General features: G+C 43.3%; 1 protein-coding gene across 18 annotated transcripts in view; it reads right to left on the bottom strand.

Annotated features, from left to right (window-relative positions):
- unm_hu7910 (un-named hu7910) overlaps positions 1 to 18,358 on the bottom strand; it is a 275,063-nt gene that overhangs the window by 111,149 nt on the left and 145,556 nt on the right. For 9 of the 18 annotated variants that reach the window (XM_072467698.1, XM_072467699.1, XM_072467685.1 and 6 more), the window contains 8 exons: positions 18,306 to 18,347; positions 17,625 to 17,669; positions 17,447 to 17,488; positions 16,442 to 16,486; positions 5,818 to 5,862; positions 4,608 to 4,667; positions 4,318 to 4,353; positions 3,471 to 3,515 (listed from right to left, as the gene is read on the bottom strand). In XM_072467698.1, coding sequence (XP_072323799.1) covers positions 3,471 to 3,515; positions 4,318 to 4,353; positions 4,608 to 4,667; positions 5,818 to 5,862; positions 16,442 to 16,486; positions 17,447 to 17,488; positions 17,625 to 17,669; positions 18,306 to 18,347 — 360 coding nt within the window. The remainder of the gene's footprint in view (positions 1 to 3,470; positions 3,516 to 4,317; positions 4,354 to 4,607; positions 4,668 to 5,817; positions 5,863 to 16,441; positions 16,487 to 17,446; positions 17,489 to 17,624; positions 17,670 to 18,305; positions 18,348 to 18,358) is intronic. The other 9 variants (XM_072467692.1, XM_072467688.1, XM_072467691.1 and 6 more) reach the window with 6 other exon arrangements.

Raw genomic sequence — 18,358 nt, 5'->3', positions numbered from 1 at the left:
GAAGATATTGAGAGGGTGTGAGGAAGTGAGGGACCTTGGAGTGCACAGGTCAAGTTGGCAGGACAGATGGATAAGATCAAGAAAACATATGGAATGCTTTCCTTTATTGGGTGAGGTATTGAATACAAAAACAGGGACGTAATGATGGAACTGTATAAAATGCTGGTTAGGCCACAGCTGGAGGTGTGTGTACAGTTATGGTCACCACATTACAGGAAGAACATAATTGCTCTGAGAATGCAGAGGAGATTTACTAGAGCTTGAAAACTGCAGCTATGAGGAGAGATTGGATAGACTACAGTTGTTTTCCTTGGAACAGAGGAGGCTAAGGGGTGACCTAATTGAGGTGTACAAAATCAACCTGGTAGCACACTGATTTGCACTGTTGCTTCACAGTGCCAGCGTCCCAGGTTTGCTTCCCGGCTTGGGCCGCTGTCTATGCGGAATCGGCACGTTCTCCCTGTGTCTGTGTGGGTTTCCTCCGGGTGCTCCGGTTTCCTCCATCAAGTCCAACAATTCACTTGTTCGGTGAATTGGACATTCCGAATTCTCCCTCAGTGTACCCGAACAGGCGCCGGAGTGTGGTGACTAGGGGATTTTCACAGTAACTTGATTGTAGTGTTAATGTAAGCCTACTAATAAAGATTATTATTAAGAGGGGCCTAGACAGGGTAGGCAGGACCCTTAGTTGGAGGGGTCAGTGACCAGGGGGCATAGATTTTAGGTGATTGGTAGAAGGATTTGAGAGGCCATGAGGAAAAGCTTTTTCATCCAGAGGGTGTTGGGCATCTGAAATTCACTACCAAAGTTAGTGGCTGAGGCTGAAACACCATCTCATTTGGAAGGTTCCTGGATCTGCCCCTGAAGTGCTGAAATCTGCAAAACTATGGACCAAGTGCTAGAAAATGAGACTAAAATGTGCTGCTAATTTATATTTTTTCATTTTTGTCTGCAGACACGATGGGCTGAATGGCCTCTTTCTGCACCGTAACATTTTTAAACAGGAGAATCAGTTGTTTGGAAGTATTCAAATTCTGTTTTCAATGAAAGATTTATAGCTCCTGTTTAACATAGCGGTCATACAAAGCTGAAAAACATTAGTGTCTTTCTCAGAATATTAGAAAGAAAAGTTAAATGTGACTAACGTATGGGGTGGCAGTGGTTAGCACTGCTGCCTCACAGCACCAGGGACCCGGGTTTAATTCCAGCCTTGGATGACTGTGTGGAGTTTGCACCTTCGCCCAGTGTCTGCGTGGGCTTCCTCTAGGTGTTCCGGTTTCCTCCCACTGTCCAAAGATGTACAGGTTAGATGGATTGATCATGCTAAAAATTGCCCCTTAGTTTCTAGGGGTGTGCAGGTTAGGTGGGGTTATGCGGTGTGACAGATGGGAATATTGGGGAAATTTTAAAGTTAACAGCCTGGGGTTTGACTGCAGTGGTCATATTTCTAAAAAGGATTTGGTTTTTTAGAGCCAGGAAACTTTTAGGAGCTAAAGGCTGAAATTGACCAGAGAAATGTGGTTTTCAGTCTGGGCTAATACACTGTGGTTGACTTGGAAAATTCCCTGGGGAGTTAATGTGCTTCAGCTTGCAGAGTTAATTTATTTTGCAACTTGGGGAGATGATGTCATAGCTGGGTGGAGCCAAGGGATGCAGAGACATTTTGGAAAAGCTGTTGTGAGGAATTGAAATCTGATCTGTCTGACAAGAGTCCACAATTCTCTCACAGTAGGATAGTTAGAAAACAAAAGAGAGTAAGAATATTTAAAGCAGAGCAGTCTTGTCCAAGGAAAAGGAAGAAGCTAAAATCCGCCTGGTGAACCAGCTTTTTGAAGATATTCAACCAGAGTCTTGAGGGGTTCCAACAGGAGCCAAATCTGGCCTGTAAAGCAATTACTGCTCTATGCCAAGCTGATTTTAAGCTGGATTGAGAGCTGTATGTTTCTTTTCTTGTAGTTTAATGGGGAATTAAGTAGTAGTGTTTTTGCGGTAATTGTAAGCTGTTATTTTGGAAGTGAAGTTAAAGAGTTTAATATTGCATTCCTAGCAAAGGGTTTTGCTTTAAAAATACCAAATCCCTATTTCCTGATGCAATCACTCATGGAGCAAATCATTCTTTCCAGTCTTATAAATATACAAAAGTATTGGGGTTTTGGTCCAGTATTCTAGCCACTGTTAGGGTCTGATCTGGGATCATAACAGAGATAGGGCAGAGGAATGGGCCTGGGTGGGGTGCTCTTTTGGAGTGTCGGTACAGACTTGATGGGCTGAATGGCCACTTCTGCACTATAAGAATTCTAAAATGCTACCAGATTTTAAAACAACGATTCAGTGTATGAGATGATACCTACAGATTTCAAAATTTGAAGACATGGTGGCAAAGCAAAGATTGGCAACCAGTACGCAAAATATTCCTTTTAGTAAGGAAGTTGCAAGCATAGGAGAAAAAGCAAAGAGAATCAGAGGAGGCTACAGAACGAATGCATACAGCACTGTGGAGAAATCTGCATTGGATTCTTGCTTTTACTACCACAAACTGCTGCAGTCCCCATTTCAACTGTGTCACTGCAGCAATATATAATCGTAGTTGACGTCAACATAGAAGGCTGTCATTCGGCCATTCTGATCGGTACCAACTTTCTACTGGAGCCACTCACCTAGCCCCACTCTACTGCCTTTTCATTGTTGCCCTACAAATTTATCTTCAGATAATTGTTCCCCCTTAAATTTTTGAATTGAATCTGCCTCCACCACCTGTTCAGATGGTGCATTCCACATCCTAACCACTCTATCCAGGGACGAGGAGCTTCATTCTTGTGAATCTTTTGGATCATTGAATTTACTCTGCAGAAGGAGGCCGTTGGGCCCATCGAGTCTGCACCGGCCCTTGAATAGAGCACCCTACTTAAACCCACACATCCACCCTATCCCAGTAACCCCAACTCACCTTTTTTGTTTTGGACACCAAGGGCAATTTAGCATGGCCAATCCACCTAACCCACACAATCTTTGGACTGTGGGAGGAAACCGTAGCACCCGGAGAAAACCCACGCAGACACGAAGAGAGCATGCAGACTCCGCACAGACAGTGACCCAAGCCGCGAATCGAACCTGGAACCCTGTAGCTGTGAAGCCACGTGCTAACCACTGTGCTGCCGTGTCACCCATCCTTTCTAATGCCTTTGCATCCTTTTAAAGTGTGGTGCATATAGATATAATACTAGAGGCTGAACCAGTGATTTATATTGATTTTTCCTAACTTAATCACTTTTGAACTCTACACCTCTACTTTTAAAGCCCAGGATCCCATTTGCTTTTAACCACTTTCTCAACTTGCTTTGCCACCAATTATTTGTACTTCCTGGAAATCCTTAACTTATTGCACTGGTACATAACACACTCAATCACTTTCCCAACTGATAAAACATTCTTAAATCAGCATTTATGTAGCTAACAATGTTTAGGCATACCATTAGAGGTTTCCTCTTCTAAATCAACGACTCCAACCTCCGCTTCTGCAATAGTAAAAATAAAACTGGTCACTCTGATAAAACCCAAACCTGCTCAAGGAGAGTCTTGAATTAGCCCACATTCCGAAGGAATCAAAAATTACAAACTTGTGGGGTAGGGTAAAAAAATCAAACACCAAGCAGAACAGTTGTCATCATACAGGACAGAATAGTTTAGAAAATGGAAATTTCACAATTAATCTCATCATGACAGTGCAGAAAGTGCGTTAGAAGTACAAAAGCTGGGGCAGCACCATGGTGCAGTGGTTAGCACTGTTGCCTATGGCGCTGAGGATCTGGGTTTGAATCCCGGCCCTGGGGCACTGTGGGTTTCACCCCCACGAACCCAAAGATGTGCAGGTTAGGTGGATTGGCCACGCTAAATTGCCCCTTAATTGGAAAAAAATAATTGAGTACTTTAAATTTTTTTTTTTTTAAAGTACAAAAGCTGACTTAAGGAAATGTCAGCCCTTTCCTGGACTAGACAAATGCCATCATAAATTTTGGTTCCTCTCTCTACGTAGTCTCCACAAGAACTGAAAATGTGTGCCAGGTAGGCGTGTGGATCTCCTCTCTACTCATGTCAGTGTACAGTATCAGCATTGAAGGTGGAATAAAAGATATTAAGCACAGAAAACAATCCCCAACAAAGTACCAGGCAGTATCTTGAGAAAAAGGGCCAGATTTTCCCAACTGCAGTTTGCTATCTCAGTAACAAAACAAAATCCTATTGAGTTTAGGAAATAAAAACTTTTGTATGACCACTTCTCAATTGTGTTCCAATAGATTTTTTTTATTTTTTTTTAACCTGGTTCAGCTACGTCCGCTTCTTCTTTTGGCTCATCTGAAACAAAGAACAGGAACACATTTTAAATTAATTTTTCAATTTGTTTTCCAAAAGTCTGTGGGGACCTGGAGACACAATGTAGGAAACCAATTTAACAGAACAATTTAAAACAAAACAAAAGCCAAAGCTGGCTCCTGACACCTGGACTCTGAACCAAAATAATTCCAACATAAAAGTGGTTTTAAAGCGAGAGAAACAAAATCACCAGAATAAAAGCTAATGAAATTGTAGTAATCAGGTTCTTGACTAACCTGTTACTTCCAGATGGTCAGGCTCTGAGGGTTCACTCGCTTCTGCATCATTCACATATTCTGTAGTGAGAAAAAAAAACCAAAGAAAGCATTCACTCATTTTAAAGAGGATCTACAATTTAAATCCTGGGCTGTGAGTGCCCTGCCTGCATATTGACATTTAAATTAATGTAAATGGCAAATTTTAAACAGAAGTGGAAAAGCCCTCAATTGTACATGATACTAAACTGATACCTCAGTTGCATTGCGCCACAGAGTGTTAGGATGCAGATCTGCACCTAGGATGGTCTACATTTTATATATTGGTTCCTCTTTTATATAACATACACCTGGATTAAGTTGGATATTTACCCATTTCAATACAAAGAAAAATAATTTGAACACATATGGGAGACAGCACTACACTCCTTAGCCATATATTTGTTCAATTAGCCAGAAAACTGGAAACTCGCAAATTTCTTAACTCAGAATAAGCAAGATGTTTAAATTGAAAAGATCATGGATTTTTTCCCCCCATATGATTCTCTCAACAGTCAAAAATAAAAATAATCTAAGGCACTGCTCGGCTATTCTGATTTATCCTAGCACAAAATGATACAAACGTCATCATTTAGCTGGCTTCTGGAATCTTTGCCTATTCTCTTCCCCAGTTAGAAGGAAAGGTGGCTCTTTGAGTAAATGCTATGCAAAACTCCCTACTAGCTACAATCAACAGCACTCTATCATCAACGATCAGACAACCCTGATCAGCCAGATATTCTTAGATGGTTGGAATAGATCTTCATGAGAATTCTCAGTAAAAATCAGCTCCCCCAATATACATAACTAAGCAAAGCTATGAACGGCTTAGATGTAAATACAAAACGGAACTTAATTCCCTACACCAGATTTTCTTAATTACTTTTCACTTTTCTCTTTGGGTAGTTAAATTTTTAAAAACTGGTTTAAAAAATAAAATGCAAACAGAACGCTGGCAGGCAAACAAAACATTATATATAATAATATGTAGGTACAATTAAACAGCCTTGTGTTACAATTAAGTAAAATGAAACAATTTTCCACAGAAGCCACACATTAAAAATCATTAGAGGAAAGCAAATTACTGTGGATGCCGGAATCTGAAACCAAAGAGAAAATGCTGGAAAATCTCAGCAGGTCTGGCATTAAAAATCATTATTGTTTTTTAAAGTTTGAAATAAAAAACAATCACCTTCTTCTGCTGGGTGGTCTTCAGCAACCTTCCATGTATTATCTTCTGTGAGGAAATGAAGAGTTGAGATTACTAAATATATTGACTGGAATTTGAAAAATGTTTGTGAACCAAAAGAAAGTTTTGGCGTCTAGATTTCAAATAGCTTCATCTTGCACCATTTTAACAGAAGAAATCAGTTTCCTCTCCTGAACGAAAACCAATCACATAATTTTTTGCTATTTTAAACTTTACTTGGCTTTGTGATCCAAGAATAAGCATAAGATTTTCCGCATATGCAAAGCGATTTAAACTCCATTTTCTAAGAAACAATATTTCTGAATTACTAGAGATCTGTGTTTGTTATGCAAAAGCAGTCAAGCAAGACATGGACTATGATTTGAATTTTATTGTAACCATAGACTTTTGTCAACCTTTTGTTACCAGAGCTTCATTGCTTTTGATCCTCGACCACATTGCTTGAAACAGAGGCTAAGTGGTCACACAAGAATGTAGTGATTGTAACATATATGTCTGTATTTAATGTTTATGCAATTACTTCTGAAAATTAGTGAGAGAGCAGTGCAATCAGAATCTTCCAGGAACGCATAACTATCTTAGCATTAACCAAACTACCATTTTGAAAAACTGCATGTACCTGCGGTAGGATATGGATTTTCAAACTTATGCCCCAGTGCGAAGATCCCCTAGTTTTTTTTAAATATAATTCATCCATTGGGATATGGGCGTTTCTGGCTAGGTCAACATTTATTGCCCACCCTTAATTGACCTTAGGGAGGTGGGGTTGAGCTGCCTTCTTCAACTGCAGCAGTCCATGAGGTGTAGGTACACCCAGAGCTGTTATGGAGGGAGCTACAGGATTTTTACCCAGAGACAGTGAAGGAACGGCAATATATTTCCAAGTCGGGTAGTGCGGTTCCCAGGTATATGCTGCTCTTGTCCTTCTAGATGGTAGTGGTCGCCGGTTTGGAAAGTGCTGCTGAAGGAGCCTTGGTGAATTCTTGCAGTGCATTTTGTAGATGGTACACATGAAATGAAAATCACTTGTCACAAGTAGGCTTCAATGAAAAGCCCCTAGTCGCCACATTCCAGTGCCTGTTCGGGGAGGCTGGTACGGGAATTGAACCGTGCTGCTGGCCTGCCTTGGTCTGCTTTAAAAGCCAGCTATTTAGCCCCGTGTGCCCCGATAAAGGCGCTCCTGATCTGGCAGCTCCACCAAAACACGAGTGAGAGGAAACAAACCTACAGGCAACTGAAGGCCACGGTGCAACAAAGAATCCACAACCTAAAGAACCAGATGGTGATTGGAAAGAGCGCAGGAGACTCAGCAACTCGCTGCCAACCATGATGTGCGTGGCTTCTTCAGCACTATCAAAACCATCGACGGTCTGAGTACCCAGGGGCCCACCACACCGAAAGCCAAAAACAGAGAGATGCCCAACGACAAAGAAGCGATCAACGAGGCATTCAATGCCCACTGAAGAGAGCACTTTGAGGACCTCCTCAACCAAGACACAGCCTTTGATGCAAGCGTCCTCGACATCATCCCGCAACATGCTAACTACCACCATCGCAGCACAACCCCAGCTCACCGTGAGGTCGAAAAAGCCACCTGACAGCTGAAGAACAACAAGGCCTCTGCCGCAGATGGAATTCCGCAGAAATACTAAAATGTTGCGGAGATGCACTCTTGACAAGAATCCACATCCTCATCACCCTCGTCTGGAAGGAAAAAGGCATGCCGGATGATCTCAGAGGTGCCTTAAATGTGATCATCTTCAAGAAAGGAGACAGGTCCGACTGTGGAAATAACAGAAGGATTTCCCTACTCTCCATCACGGGAAAGATCATCACGAGAATACTCCTCAACCGCCTCCTCCCAGTGACTGAAGAGCTCCTTGTAGAGTCTCAGTGCGGCTTCTGCCCATCAAGAGGCTCAATGTACATGATCTTCAGCGTGTGACAAATCCAGGAAAAGTACAGGGAGCAGCATCAACTCTGTACATGACCTTCTTCGAACTCGCAGCTGTCTTCGACTCTGTCAACCGTGAGGGACTGTGGAGCATCCTCCTCAAATTCGGCTGCCCACAGAAATTCGTCACCATTCTCCGCAATGACATGCAAGTCATGATCCTCACCAACGGAACCATCACTGACCCAATAAGTGTGCAAACTAGGTTGAAACAGGGCTGCTTCACCTCAACAACATTCTTCACCATCTTCCTTGCAGCAATATTTCACCCAGTCACCTTGAAACTCCCTGGAGTGGAGCTAACCTACCGGACAAGTGGGAAACTATTCAACTTTCTAATCCTCCAGGCCAGAACAAAGGCAAACCCAACTTCTGTCATCAAGTTGCAGTATGCAGACGACGACGGTGTGTGCGCACATTCAGAGGCTGAGCTACAAACCATCATTGATGCATTTACTGAGGCGTATGAGAGAATGGGCCTCAGACTAAACATCCGGAAAATAAAGGTTCTCTCTACCAGCCCGCTGCCACCACACTAAATCTCCCCCATCCTCTTTCCCCCCACCACCCACCCAATACATCAAGATCCACGATGAGCCCGTGGACAACATGGATCATTTCTCATACCTCAGGAGCCTCCATTCGGTGTGAGAAGACATTGTAGACAAAATCCGACACCGACTCCAATACGCCACTGCAGTCTTCAGACATCTGAGGAATAAAGTGCGAGATTCTCCCAACAGGAGTCTAAGTGACGACGGCGGAGTAAAAACCGGAGTGTTTTACTCCGGCGTCGGCGCCCGTTCCCAGACCCCTATTCTCTGCCCTCCGTGGGGCTAGCAGGGGCGATGCGTGATTTACGGGAGCGGGGCCTCGGCACGACGTCAGAGACCCAGCACCGCGTAAAAGACGCCTTGGGTCCCGCGCATACGCAGTTGGGCCAGCGCCAAATAGCGCGTGCGCGGTGGTCATCCTCCCCAGGCCGCCCCGCACAGAAATGGCGCATGGATCCAAGCTTGCCGGCGGAAGAAAGCAGGCCCGCCGACAGAGGCCGGCCCACCGATCGGTGGGTCCCAATCGCGGGCCAGGCCACTCCGGAGGGCCTCCCCAGTGTTGGAACCCCCCTCCCCTCCCCCACAGGCCGCTCCCGGCCCTTGAAGCCCCAGGTCCCGCCGGCCCGAGAGCAGGTTAGAATGGCACCGGCGGGACTGTCATTTTTTTCGCCGGCTGCTCGGCCCATTTGTGCCGGAGAATCGGCGCTTGCGGCGATTCTCCGAGTGGCCCGGCGCGATTCGCGCAGCGCTGGTTTCTGGGGATTGGGAGAATTGCGTGCGGGGGTTGGGGTGGCGTCCCGGCGATTCTCCCACCCAGAGTATTCAAAGACCAAGACCTCAACCCAGCATCAAGCTCATGGTCCCAGCCCTCCTGTATCCATCAGAAACATGGACAATGTACAGAAGACACAGGGGCAGTATGGTGGCACAGTGGTTAGCACTGAAGCCTCATGGCGTGGTGGACCCAGGTTCGATCCTGGCCCCGTGTCACTGTCCAAGTGGACTTTGCACATTCTCTCCGTGTCTGCATGGATCTCACCCCACAACACAAAAAGATGTGCAGGGTAGGTGAATTGGCCATGATAAATTGCCCTTAGTGTGGGGTTGCTGGGTTGTGGGGATAGGGTGGAGGTGTTGGCCTTGGGTAGGGTGCTCTTTCCAGGGGCCGGTGCGGACTCGATGGGCCGAATGGCCTCCTTCTGCATTGTAAATTCTGTGAAAACTTGCCTTAGAACACACAAACTGGAGGAAAAGCATCTGTGAAGGCACCAATCACTTTGAGCATATTAAGGCGGAGCTTGTGAAGGCCAAGCGTAAACAGTGGAATCCAGAGCAACCCACCCACCCAGCTCATCAAACACCATCTGCCAAACCTGTGGCAGAGTCTGTAGATCCAGGTCGGACTTTTCAGCCACTGTAGAAACTACCTCCACGGAGTGGAAGCAAGTCATCCTCAACCCTGAGAGACTGCCCAAGAGAGAATCCCGATAATTGGTCTCAGGCATATTACAAGCAGTTGTATTGATTATGTAACTGAAGCTGTAGGAATACTCAACATTCACTTATTTAAATTTGAGAAAAACTAAAAAATAAGGAACAAATACAAGTATTGAAGGCACAAAATGTGTGCTACGTTTGTCAGGGTGTCCGGAGGAATGCTCCTTTACTTGAGGAAATTTGAACTTCTGTCCATTTCCCGTCTTTACTTTCACTTCCCTCCCCCATTTATTGCTGCCATTCCTTCCATTCCCATCTTTCCCTTTTCTGTTACTAATGTAAGGGATTCAAGTCACTACGTACTCTCGTTAGGTGATTCAATTTCTCATGAGAATTCTTGCCCAATGTAAACAACTGACGAGGCCCTTTCAATCAATAGCCAGGCTCCTATAGGAGTGGTGCAGAGGGGACTAATCCACATTGATTTTGGTCACTGGATATTGATTGTATCTCATTTCACTCACCACCAATCTCATGGCTGGCATCCATGTGAAAATGAGCCTAACCCTAACCAAGCAGTTTGTGAAAAAAATGACATGCTCAATATTCAACTAATTAACTTTTAGAATTTCATCAGATGTTTGAAGAATGCCCCTCAGTTAAAAAGTGCTATTTTGCAGAATGGTAGAAAAGGAGAGTTAGGGAATAGTTTAGAGAATAGTTTGAAGAATAGTTAGGTGCACTGCGTTCAGTGCACCTAAAATTTGTGTCGCTGGTGGAAAAAGAATCATATCAAATCCGTCGAGTTGTTGGCAACCGGATGCTGAAGGTGACTCTGGGAAATTTTCAATTTGCCATTGGCTGAGGAAACTGGAGAGTGCTTTCAAAAGTTCACTGATGAACAAAGGAACCTTACACATCCCTGGGGTAGAAAGGTTCAAATAAAACTTAAACTAAATGACAAAATTGGGATTATCTGGAGCAATTCATTTTAAAGTTATTAGCATGAAAATTTTAATTGTCATAACAGTAGGGACAAGCAACAACAGCGGGTAATTTAAACCAAATACGGGATACCGTAAAGGTATTAGATAAAAGGATAGCAGACATATGCAGTAGTATGGCCAGGCTTATTCAGTTACATTAGAAGGCAGAATGCAATTAAAGACCATATTTGGCTTCTGAGTAGATCAAGTGTGTTATAGATGTAGCTGATGAGCTAAATAAATAGTTTGCATTAATATTAATTTCTGAAGGTAATGATAGTCAGAGTACTGCAAAATAGGCATGCAATTAAAATTGTTTCAATAGAGGCAACTACAGAGTAATGCACAATGCAGAGAGCTGCACAATATGATCATTTTAGCACTGTGGAGTAACAAGGAATGGAAAAGGCTAGCCGTGACCTACGGAATCATATTCAATGGAGCATTTGGGTCCTACTGATAGGATAAAAGTTCATGTGGTCCAATTATTTAAGAAAAGCCATGAGTTTGACATCAGTTGTTGAGATGCTGCTGGAAAATATGAAATGAAATGTGATTTATGATCACTGACAGATTTCAGTTGTTATTCAGGAATCCCAGAGGTAGCTTTTGTAAATAAAAAAAGTCATCCAACTTTATTGAAAGCGGATTGAAATCATAATAAATATCTAGTCAAAGTTCAGAAACAATAAGGCACCACTATACTACAGGTTACATTGTATGGAGCACCAGTGGGGAAAGAGGGATAAATTTGCAAAGGTGCAAAATGTATACAGTAGTTATGAGGAAACTTACAATAGAATCCCTACAATAGAATCCCTACAGTGAAGGAGGCCATTTTGCCGATCGAGTTTGCACTGACTTAAGCACGAGTCTGCACTGACACTTCGACAGACTGATTTCGCAATCCAGCTCTTGGTCTGTAACATTGTAGGCAGATGAGGAACATCAGCCATGATAGAATGGTGGAGCAGACTTGATGATCCGAAAGGCCTAATTCTGCTCCTATATCTTATGAACATTTAAGAGCACCCTAGCCAGATCTGCTCCCTCCCCGTAACCAAACCAGCACATCCCCGGAACATGCAAACTCCACACAGTCACTGAAAGCCGAAATCTAACCCGGGTCCCTGGCGCTGTGAGGCAGCAATGCTAACCACTGTGCCAATCGATTGGGATAGTGATACCTCCAAAGGATGGATTTGGGGGGGGGGGGGGGGGGAAAGAGAGAAACACGACAAGGACTAAAAAATAATAAATTAGGGAGAATCAGTTTCAGGAGCTAGAATGGACCTAGCTCAGGTAAATTGGAATCACAGACCAACAGGCAAAACTCTTAATGGAACAATGGGCTCCCTTTAAATGAGATAGCTTGGGCAAAGTCACGGTATACGCACGTGAAGGGGAAAAGCAGGACAAAACCATGGCTCCCTGGTTTAAGATCCCGGACTAGAACCCATAATTTGCATTTGGTAATACTGTGGAAACGCCACTGCACAAAGACAACCTTTATGGTAAAACAGACTTTAATTCAAATATCGAATTAAGTGCATTAGCAACAAAGAAATAGATGTACAGTTAATAATTACAACACCCTAACTTGCTTCCTGAAACCTGCCTCTACATTCCAATTAATCAAACCCATATATTTTGAATAACACTCGTGAATAAGGTTAACAACCAGGTTTTACTTACTTACCTCGAGGCTGTTTTTGGGAGAGAGATATTTTGTTAGAACCAAACTAAACCTCGTCTGTCCAGCTTGGTGTTCCAGAAGCAACTAACAAACCTGCCCCCCCCCCCCATTAACTCTGCCACCTGCAATCCAAAAGCACACCACATTCTGGTGTCTTGTTAAAGACGGTTACATGTTGAATGGCCTCTTTCTGTGCTGTAACCATTCTATAGTTCTGTGAATGGGAGTTGCAAATTTGGATTCAGTCTGATAGGACTCACCTTGACTGAAGAGTCACAGCTCTTGGCTGTAAAGCGCTTTGGGATTTCCTGTGGTGGTGGTGAAAGGCGCCATATAAATATAATCTCTTTCTTTCATTTTCATTAATAATTTAGAGCAGGGCACAAATTGAACTAATTTGCTTATGACATGAAAATATGGGAAAACGCACTGAACATAACTGTAACAAAATGTATGGGCCGTAGTTTGATTTAGATAAGTTTAGACACGTTTGTGTGTATGAGTGGTCATTTAATGGGGACAATTCAGTATCATACATTTGAAATCAGCAAAATCCAGGCATGCATATATCAATCCAGACGTACAATTTACTAACTAATGCAGACATTACCAATTATTAATGAGATTTGGGAGTTAATTATTAGCTAGAATGACTACACCCAAGCTTGAAATATTGAAGTGAATTCTCCACCTCCCCAGCCAAGTGTTCCTCGCCGGCGGAGAAGTTACCGGAATCTGAGAAAGGCAATCAGGATGGTAGCCACCCTCAACATATTTTGTTATAAAATTGGGGCCATTTACTTTGAGAAATGCAGTTTGAGAGGAAATGAGTGACTGAGCCACAGTACAGGCCATTCTGCCTATCAAGTCCATGCCAGCTCTCCATAGAGTAATCCAGTCAGTTCCATTTCCTTGCTTTATCCCTGTAGCTTTGCAAGTACACTTCTGTCAAGTGCCCAGCCAATTCCTTTTGAAATCACGATGTGGAGATGTCAGCATTGGACTGGGGTGAGCACAGTACGAAGTCTTACAACACCAGGTTAAAGTCCAACAGGTTTGTTTCGATGTCACTAGCTTCCGGAGCGCTGCTCCTTCATCAGGTGAATGAAGAGGTATGTTCCAGAAATACATATATAGACAGATTCAAAGATGCCAAACAATGCTTGGAATGCGAGCATTAGCAGGTGATTAAATCTTTACGGATCCAGAGATGGGGTAACCCCAGGTTAAAGAGGTGTGAATTGTATCAAGCCAGGACAGTTGGTAGGATTTCGCAGGCCAGATGGTGGGAGATGAATGTAATGCGACATGAATCCCAGGTCCCGGTTGAGGCCGCACTCACGTGTGAGGAACTTGGTAAGTTTCTGCTCGGCGATTCTGCGTTGTCGCGCGTCCTGAAGGCCGCCTTGGAGAACACTTACCCGGAGATCAGAGGCTGAATGCCCTTTACTGCTGAAGTGTTCCCCGACTGGAAGGGAACATTCCTGCCTGGTGATTGTTGCGCGATGTCCGTTCATTCGTTGTCGCAGCGTCTGCATGGTCTCGCCATGAAATCAAATCTAGCGTGAATGCATGTGAGATTGTCCACTTCAGACAGAGAAATAGAGGACAGAGTATTGTTTAAATGGTGATAGATTACGAAGTGTTGATGTACAAAGGAACTTGGGTGCCCCTGTACAACAGTCACGGAGGGTGGGCATGTGGATGCAATGGGCAGTTGGGAAGGTTGGTGGTGTGTTAGCCTTTGTTGCAGGGGGACTTGGGTGCAGGAGTGGGATGCCTTGCTCTAGCTACATGCCTGAAGTATTATGAGCAGTTTTGGTTTCCTTATATGGGAGGGGGTGTACTTGCCGTGGCGAGGGTGCCAGCGGAGGCTCACCGGACTGATTCCTGGGATGGCTGTCGCAAGAGGAGAAATTAGGTGACTGGGCCTGCATCCACTGGAATTCAGAAGAATCCGTATCTAATTGAAACGTATAAAATATAAAATGCTGACCGGGCTGGACAGGCTGGAAGCAGGGACATTGTTTCCTCTGGCTTTATCACTGCTGCCCCATGACGCCGAGGTCCTTGGTTCAATCCCGACCCTGGGTCACTCTCCGTCTGGAGTTTGCACATTCACCCCGTGTTTGCGGGGGTTTCGCCCCCACAACGCAAAGATGTGCAGGGTAGGTGAATTGGCCACACTAAATTGCCCCTTAATTGGAAAAAATTAATTGGGTACTCTAAAATTTTTTAAAATTCCATCTGCAACTTGTGTGCCTATACTGCTACTCAATGTGTTGCAGTCAATTAGTATCATTCGCTCTATCTGCCACATCTCTAATGTTAAGGTTTGCAAACTGATTTTTTGCAAACTGTCAAAGCATGTGGTGGAAGAAGTCATTGTGGTTCCAAGATAGAGAATTTGATACATTACTCAAAATAGGAAATTTCCAATTCTGGACGTTACTTGCATAACGGTTTTACTGTAAGGAGTTACACCGTACAAGCTTCTAAGAAGAGTCATCCAGACTTGAAACGTTAATTTGTTCTCTCCACAGGTGCATCTCAGACCTGCTGGGATTGTCCAGCATTTTCTGCTTTTGTTAAAGTTACTACGACATCCTCTATTTTACCAAGATTTTTTGAAGTGGGTACAGTCTAGGAAAAGAGCTGTGTGAAGGAACGTTCTCATCATAACAAAAGGGCCATTCAAATTTAGAGAATGGGCCAATCAGAAAAAATGTATGCTTGGCCAAAAATGTTTCTGTTTAACTGCAAGCACGTTTTGCTTTTATCATAAATTTACAGTGGAGGCCATTTGACCCATCGAGTCTGCACCGGCTCTTGGAAAGAGCACCCTACCCAAGGTCCACGCCTCCACCCTATCCCCATAATCCAGTAACCCCACCCAACACTAAGGGCAATTTTGAACACTAAGGGCAATTTAGCATGGCCAATCCACCTAACCTGCACATCTTTGGACTGTGGGAGGAAACCGGAGCACCCGGAGGAAACCCACGCACACACGGGGAGGATGTGCAGACTCCGCACAGACAGTGACCCAAGCCGGAATCGAACCTGGGACCCTGGAGCTGTGAAGCAATTGAGCTATCCACAATGCTACCATGCTGCCCACAACACCCTTTCCTAATTTCACTCCTGAAAGATCTAGTTCTAATTTTTTTTAGACTGCCCTCTAGTCTTAGACTTCCCAACCAGCAGAAATTATTTCTCTCTTTCAATCTATTCCACTTGACATTTAGAAAACTTTGATCAAGTCACCAATTAACTTTCTAAATCTTGGGGAATGCAGCCCTTGTTTTTGTAGTTGTTCCCTATAACTTAACGCAGAGTGCAGATATCATTCTGGGAAATCTACATTACACTCTTAAGATTCAGTATATCCTTCCTCGGGTGTGCACCAAAAACATAACACTATGTTAGGGCCCAAACCAGGGTTTTAAATAGCAGCAGCTGATTTCTACCCTCCTTCCCACCCTCATCTTCTATTTCCGTGCTATGGATATAATGGCCAACATTCCACCAACCTTTTCGATTATTTTCTGTACCTGTCCATGATATTTTATTGATCACCCGGAGAAAACCCACGCACGCATGGGGAGAATGTGCAGACCGGATCCGCACAAACAGTGACCCAAGCCGGGAATCGAACCTGGGATCCTGGAGCTGTGAAGCAATTGTGCTATCCACAATGCTACCGTGCTTTGGTGAATATAAATTTAATGAAATACTATCTTTGACAGTAGAGGTACTGTTTCAATGAATACATCAACCACAATTGAAAACATATCTGGCTTTTTTGCCACTCCCAGAAGTGAATGTACCACGATGCACAGGGCACCACAACTATATGGGGTGAGCTAGACGGACCAGTGGGCATTTTCTTGTCCATGATTTTAGTTGTTTGAATGTACCACAGAAATCATAATATATTAATATAGAGGCACAAAATTAAACCTAAAATGATACCAACCTGCCTCGGTAGGCTCTCCCACTGCCTCTGGAAGAGGTACTGCCACTGTAAGATAGGAATAATAATAATGTTCTAATGCCTGTGAAGAAGTATAAAGCTGAAGAAATGTGCTAAAAGCTTAAAGGACATGCTGTATCTCTTAATGCAAGCAGCTGCAACACAGATGAAAACAAGCTATTTCAGGGTTAGAAGGAACCATCTTAAACCACCACCCACCATTACACAAACTACACATAAAACAAAGGCATTCATGCTTTGATCACTTCAACGGACTTAACAATTCTAGAAATATGCAATTGTAGAATGTCACATTTTCAGCATTAGATAGCATAATTATTTTTCTTCACTGTTGCCTTGCTGGTACTAACTATTTGGTATTGTGGATTTTAGCCATAACCCATAACTGGGACAGTGGGCTTGTGGATCTGGGCTTGAGGAAGACAGACTGTGGGAAAACTAAGTGAGGAGAAAAATATCCAGGCATCTGATGACAACCCAGTGACTCCCACTGGAAAGTGTGCATGTAAGATGTCAGATGAAGGCTTACAATACCAGGTTAAAGTCCAACAGGTTTATTTGGAATCACGAGCTTTCGGAGCACAGCTCCTTCATCATGCGAGTGATGAACCTGATGAAGGAGCTGCACTCCAAAAGCTAGTGATTCCAAACAAATATGTTAGACTTTAACCTGGTGTTGTAAGACTTCTTACTGTGCTCACCCCAGTACAATGCCGCCATCTCCAGATGAAAATAGGATTAAGATCAATTTGAATACTCTCTAATTAACCTTGCTAATTAACCAGGCTTAACTTCTGTTCGTTTGAGACAGATGCCTAAGCATGGGCAGCACAAATGGAATTGTATCCGAATACAGGTTCAGCAAAACACCTTTTGGAAAGTTTTACAGGATAATTTAGAGCACACACAACTCCCAAGCAGAAAAAACAGAAAACTGCAAACTACAAGAGGATATGATAGCACCAAGGACAGCCAAGTCAGACAAACCTTGGATTTCAGATTCCACATCCAAGTTCTGAGATCCATAGGCTGTTGTAAGTAATAAAATTAACATTTTGTTAGTAATGTTCACCCCTTACACTTTCAGTAGACCATGTTAGATCTTGTTTTAATATAAAAGGAAAATACATGATAGCCAGTTATGAAAGGTAATCTCAATGCAAACCTGATTGGCTATCTTCATCTGTGTTTTGAAGAACAGGAGACACGTCTAAAAAAAACAGCCCAACTGAGTCAAAAGCAGCATGTATAAATTTGTATGATTCATAAAATGATAGGGCAGAATTTTTCAATGGTCTACCAGGGATGAAATCACTTCAGAGGGCAGTGAACTAATTTAATTTATCTAAGAAGCTGAACAAGGGAGAAAACTCAGCACAGCTAAAAATACTAAACATCACACAGATTCACAAAAATAGATGCACATATTTAAGTTATTGACAAGATTCGTAACAGTTAATTCAATAAAACTGCATCATAAAACACTTTTTTCTTTCCCTTTATTCCACAGAATCAATTTAGTTCATGGGTGGGGGAAGACAATGGTCAAACTTTTGAGGGCAGGTTGCATGCAACTTATTTCTAAATCAAAGCCAACAAATTATTAGTCTTCTTTAGTAGACTGGTGTATAAAACAGATTTTGTTTCTGTTGCATTCCGCCCCCACAGAGTTGGCACAACTGGAGACTTAAACTGATGACTGGTAAAACAGAAACCCGCTGAGTGCGCTGGATTCTGGGACAGATAGCCCTGACCCTGGAATCAGATTCTAGTTGGCAATCTATGCAGTAACAGTTAGACTTCCCATGGTAAACCATGAATTGACTGTTTAAGGAAGCAAGCAAACCTTGTATGTCTTCAGCCCCCGGAACATATTCTGTTTCTTCAGCTAGAAGAAAG

This window comes from Scyliorhinus torazame, chromosome 11, assembly GCF_047496885.1.
Source record: "Scyliorhinus torazame isolate Kashiwa2021f chromosome 11, sScyTor2.1, whole genome shotgun sequence".
Classification (NCBI taxonomy): Eukaryota; Metazoa; Chordata; class Chondrichthyes; order Carcharhiniformes; family Scyliorhinidae; genus Scyliorhinus; species Scyliorhinus torazame.
This window is presented reverse-complemented; position numbering and strand designations above follow the sequence as displayed.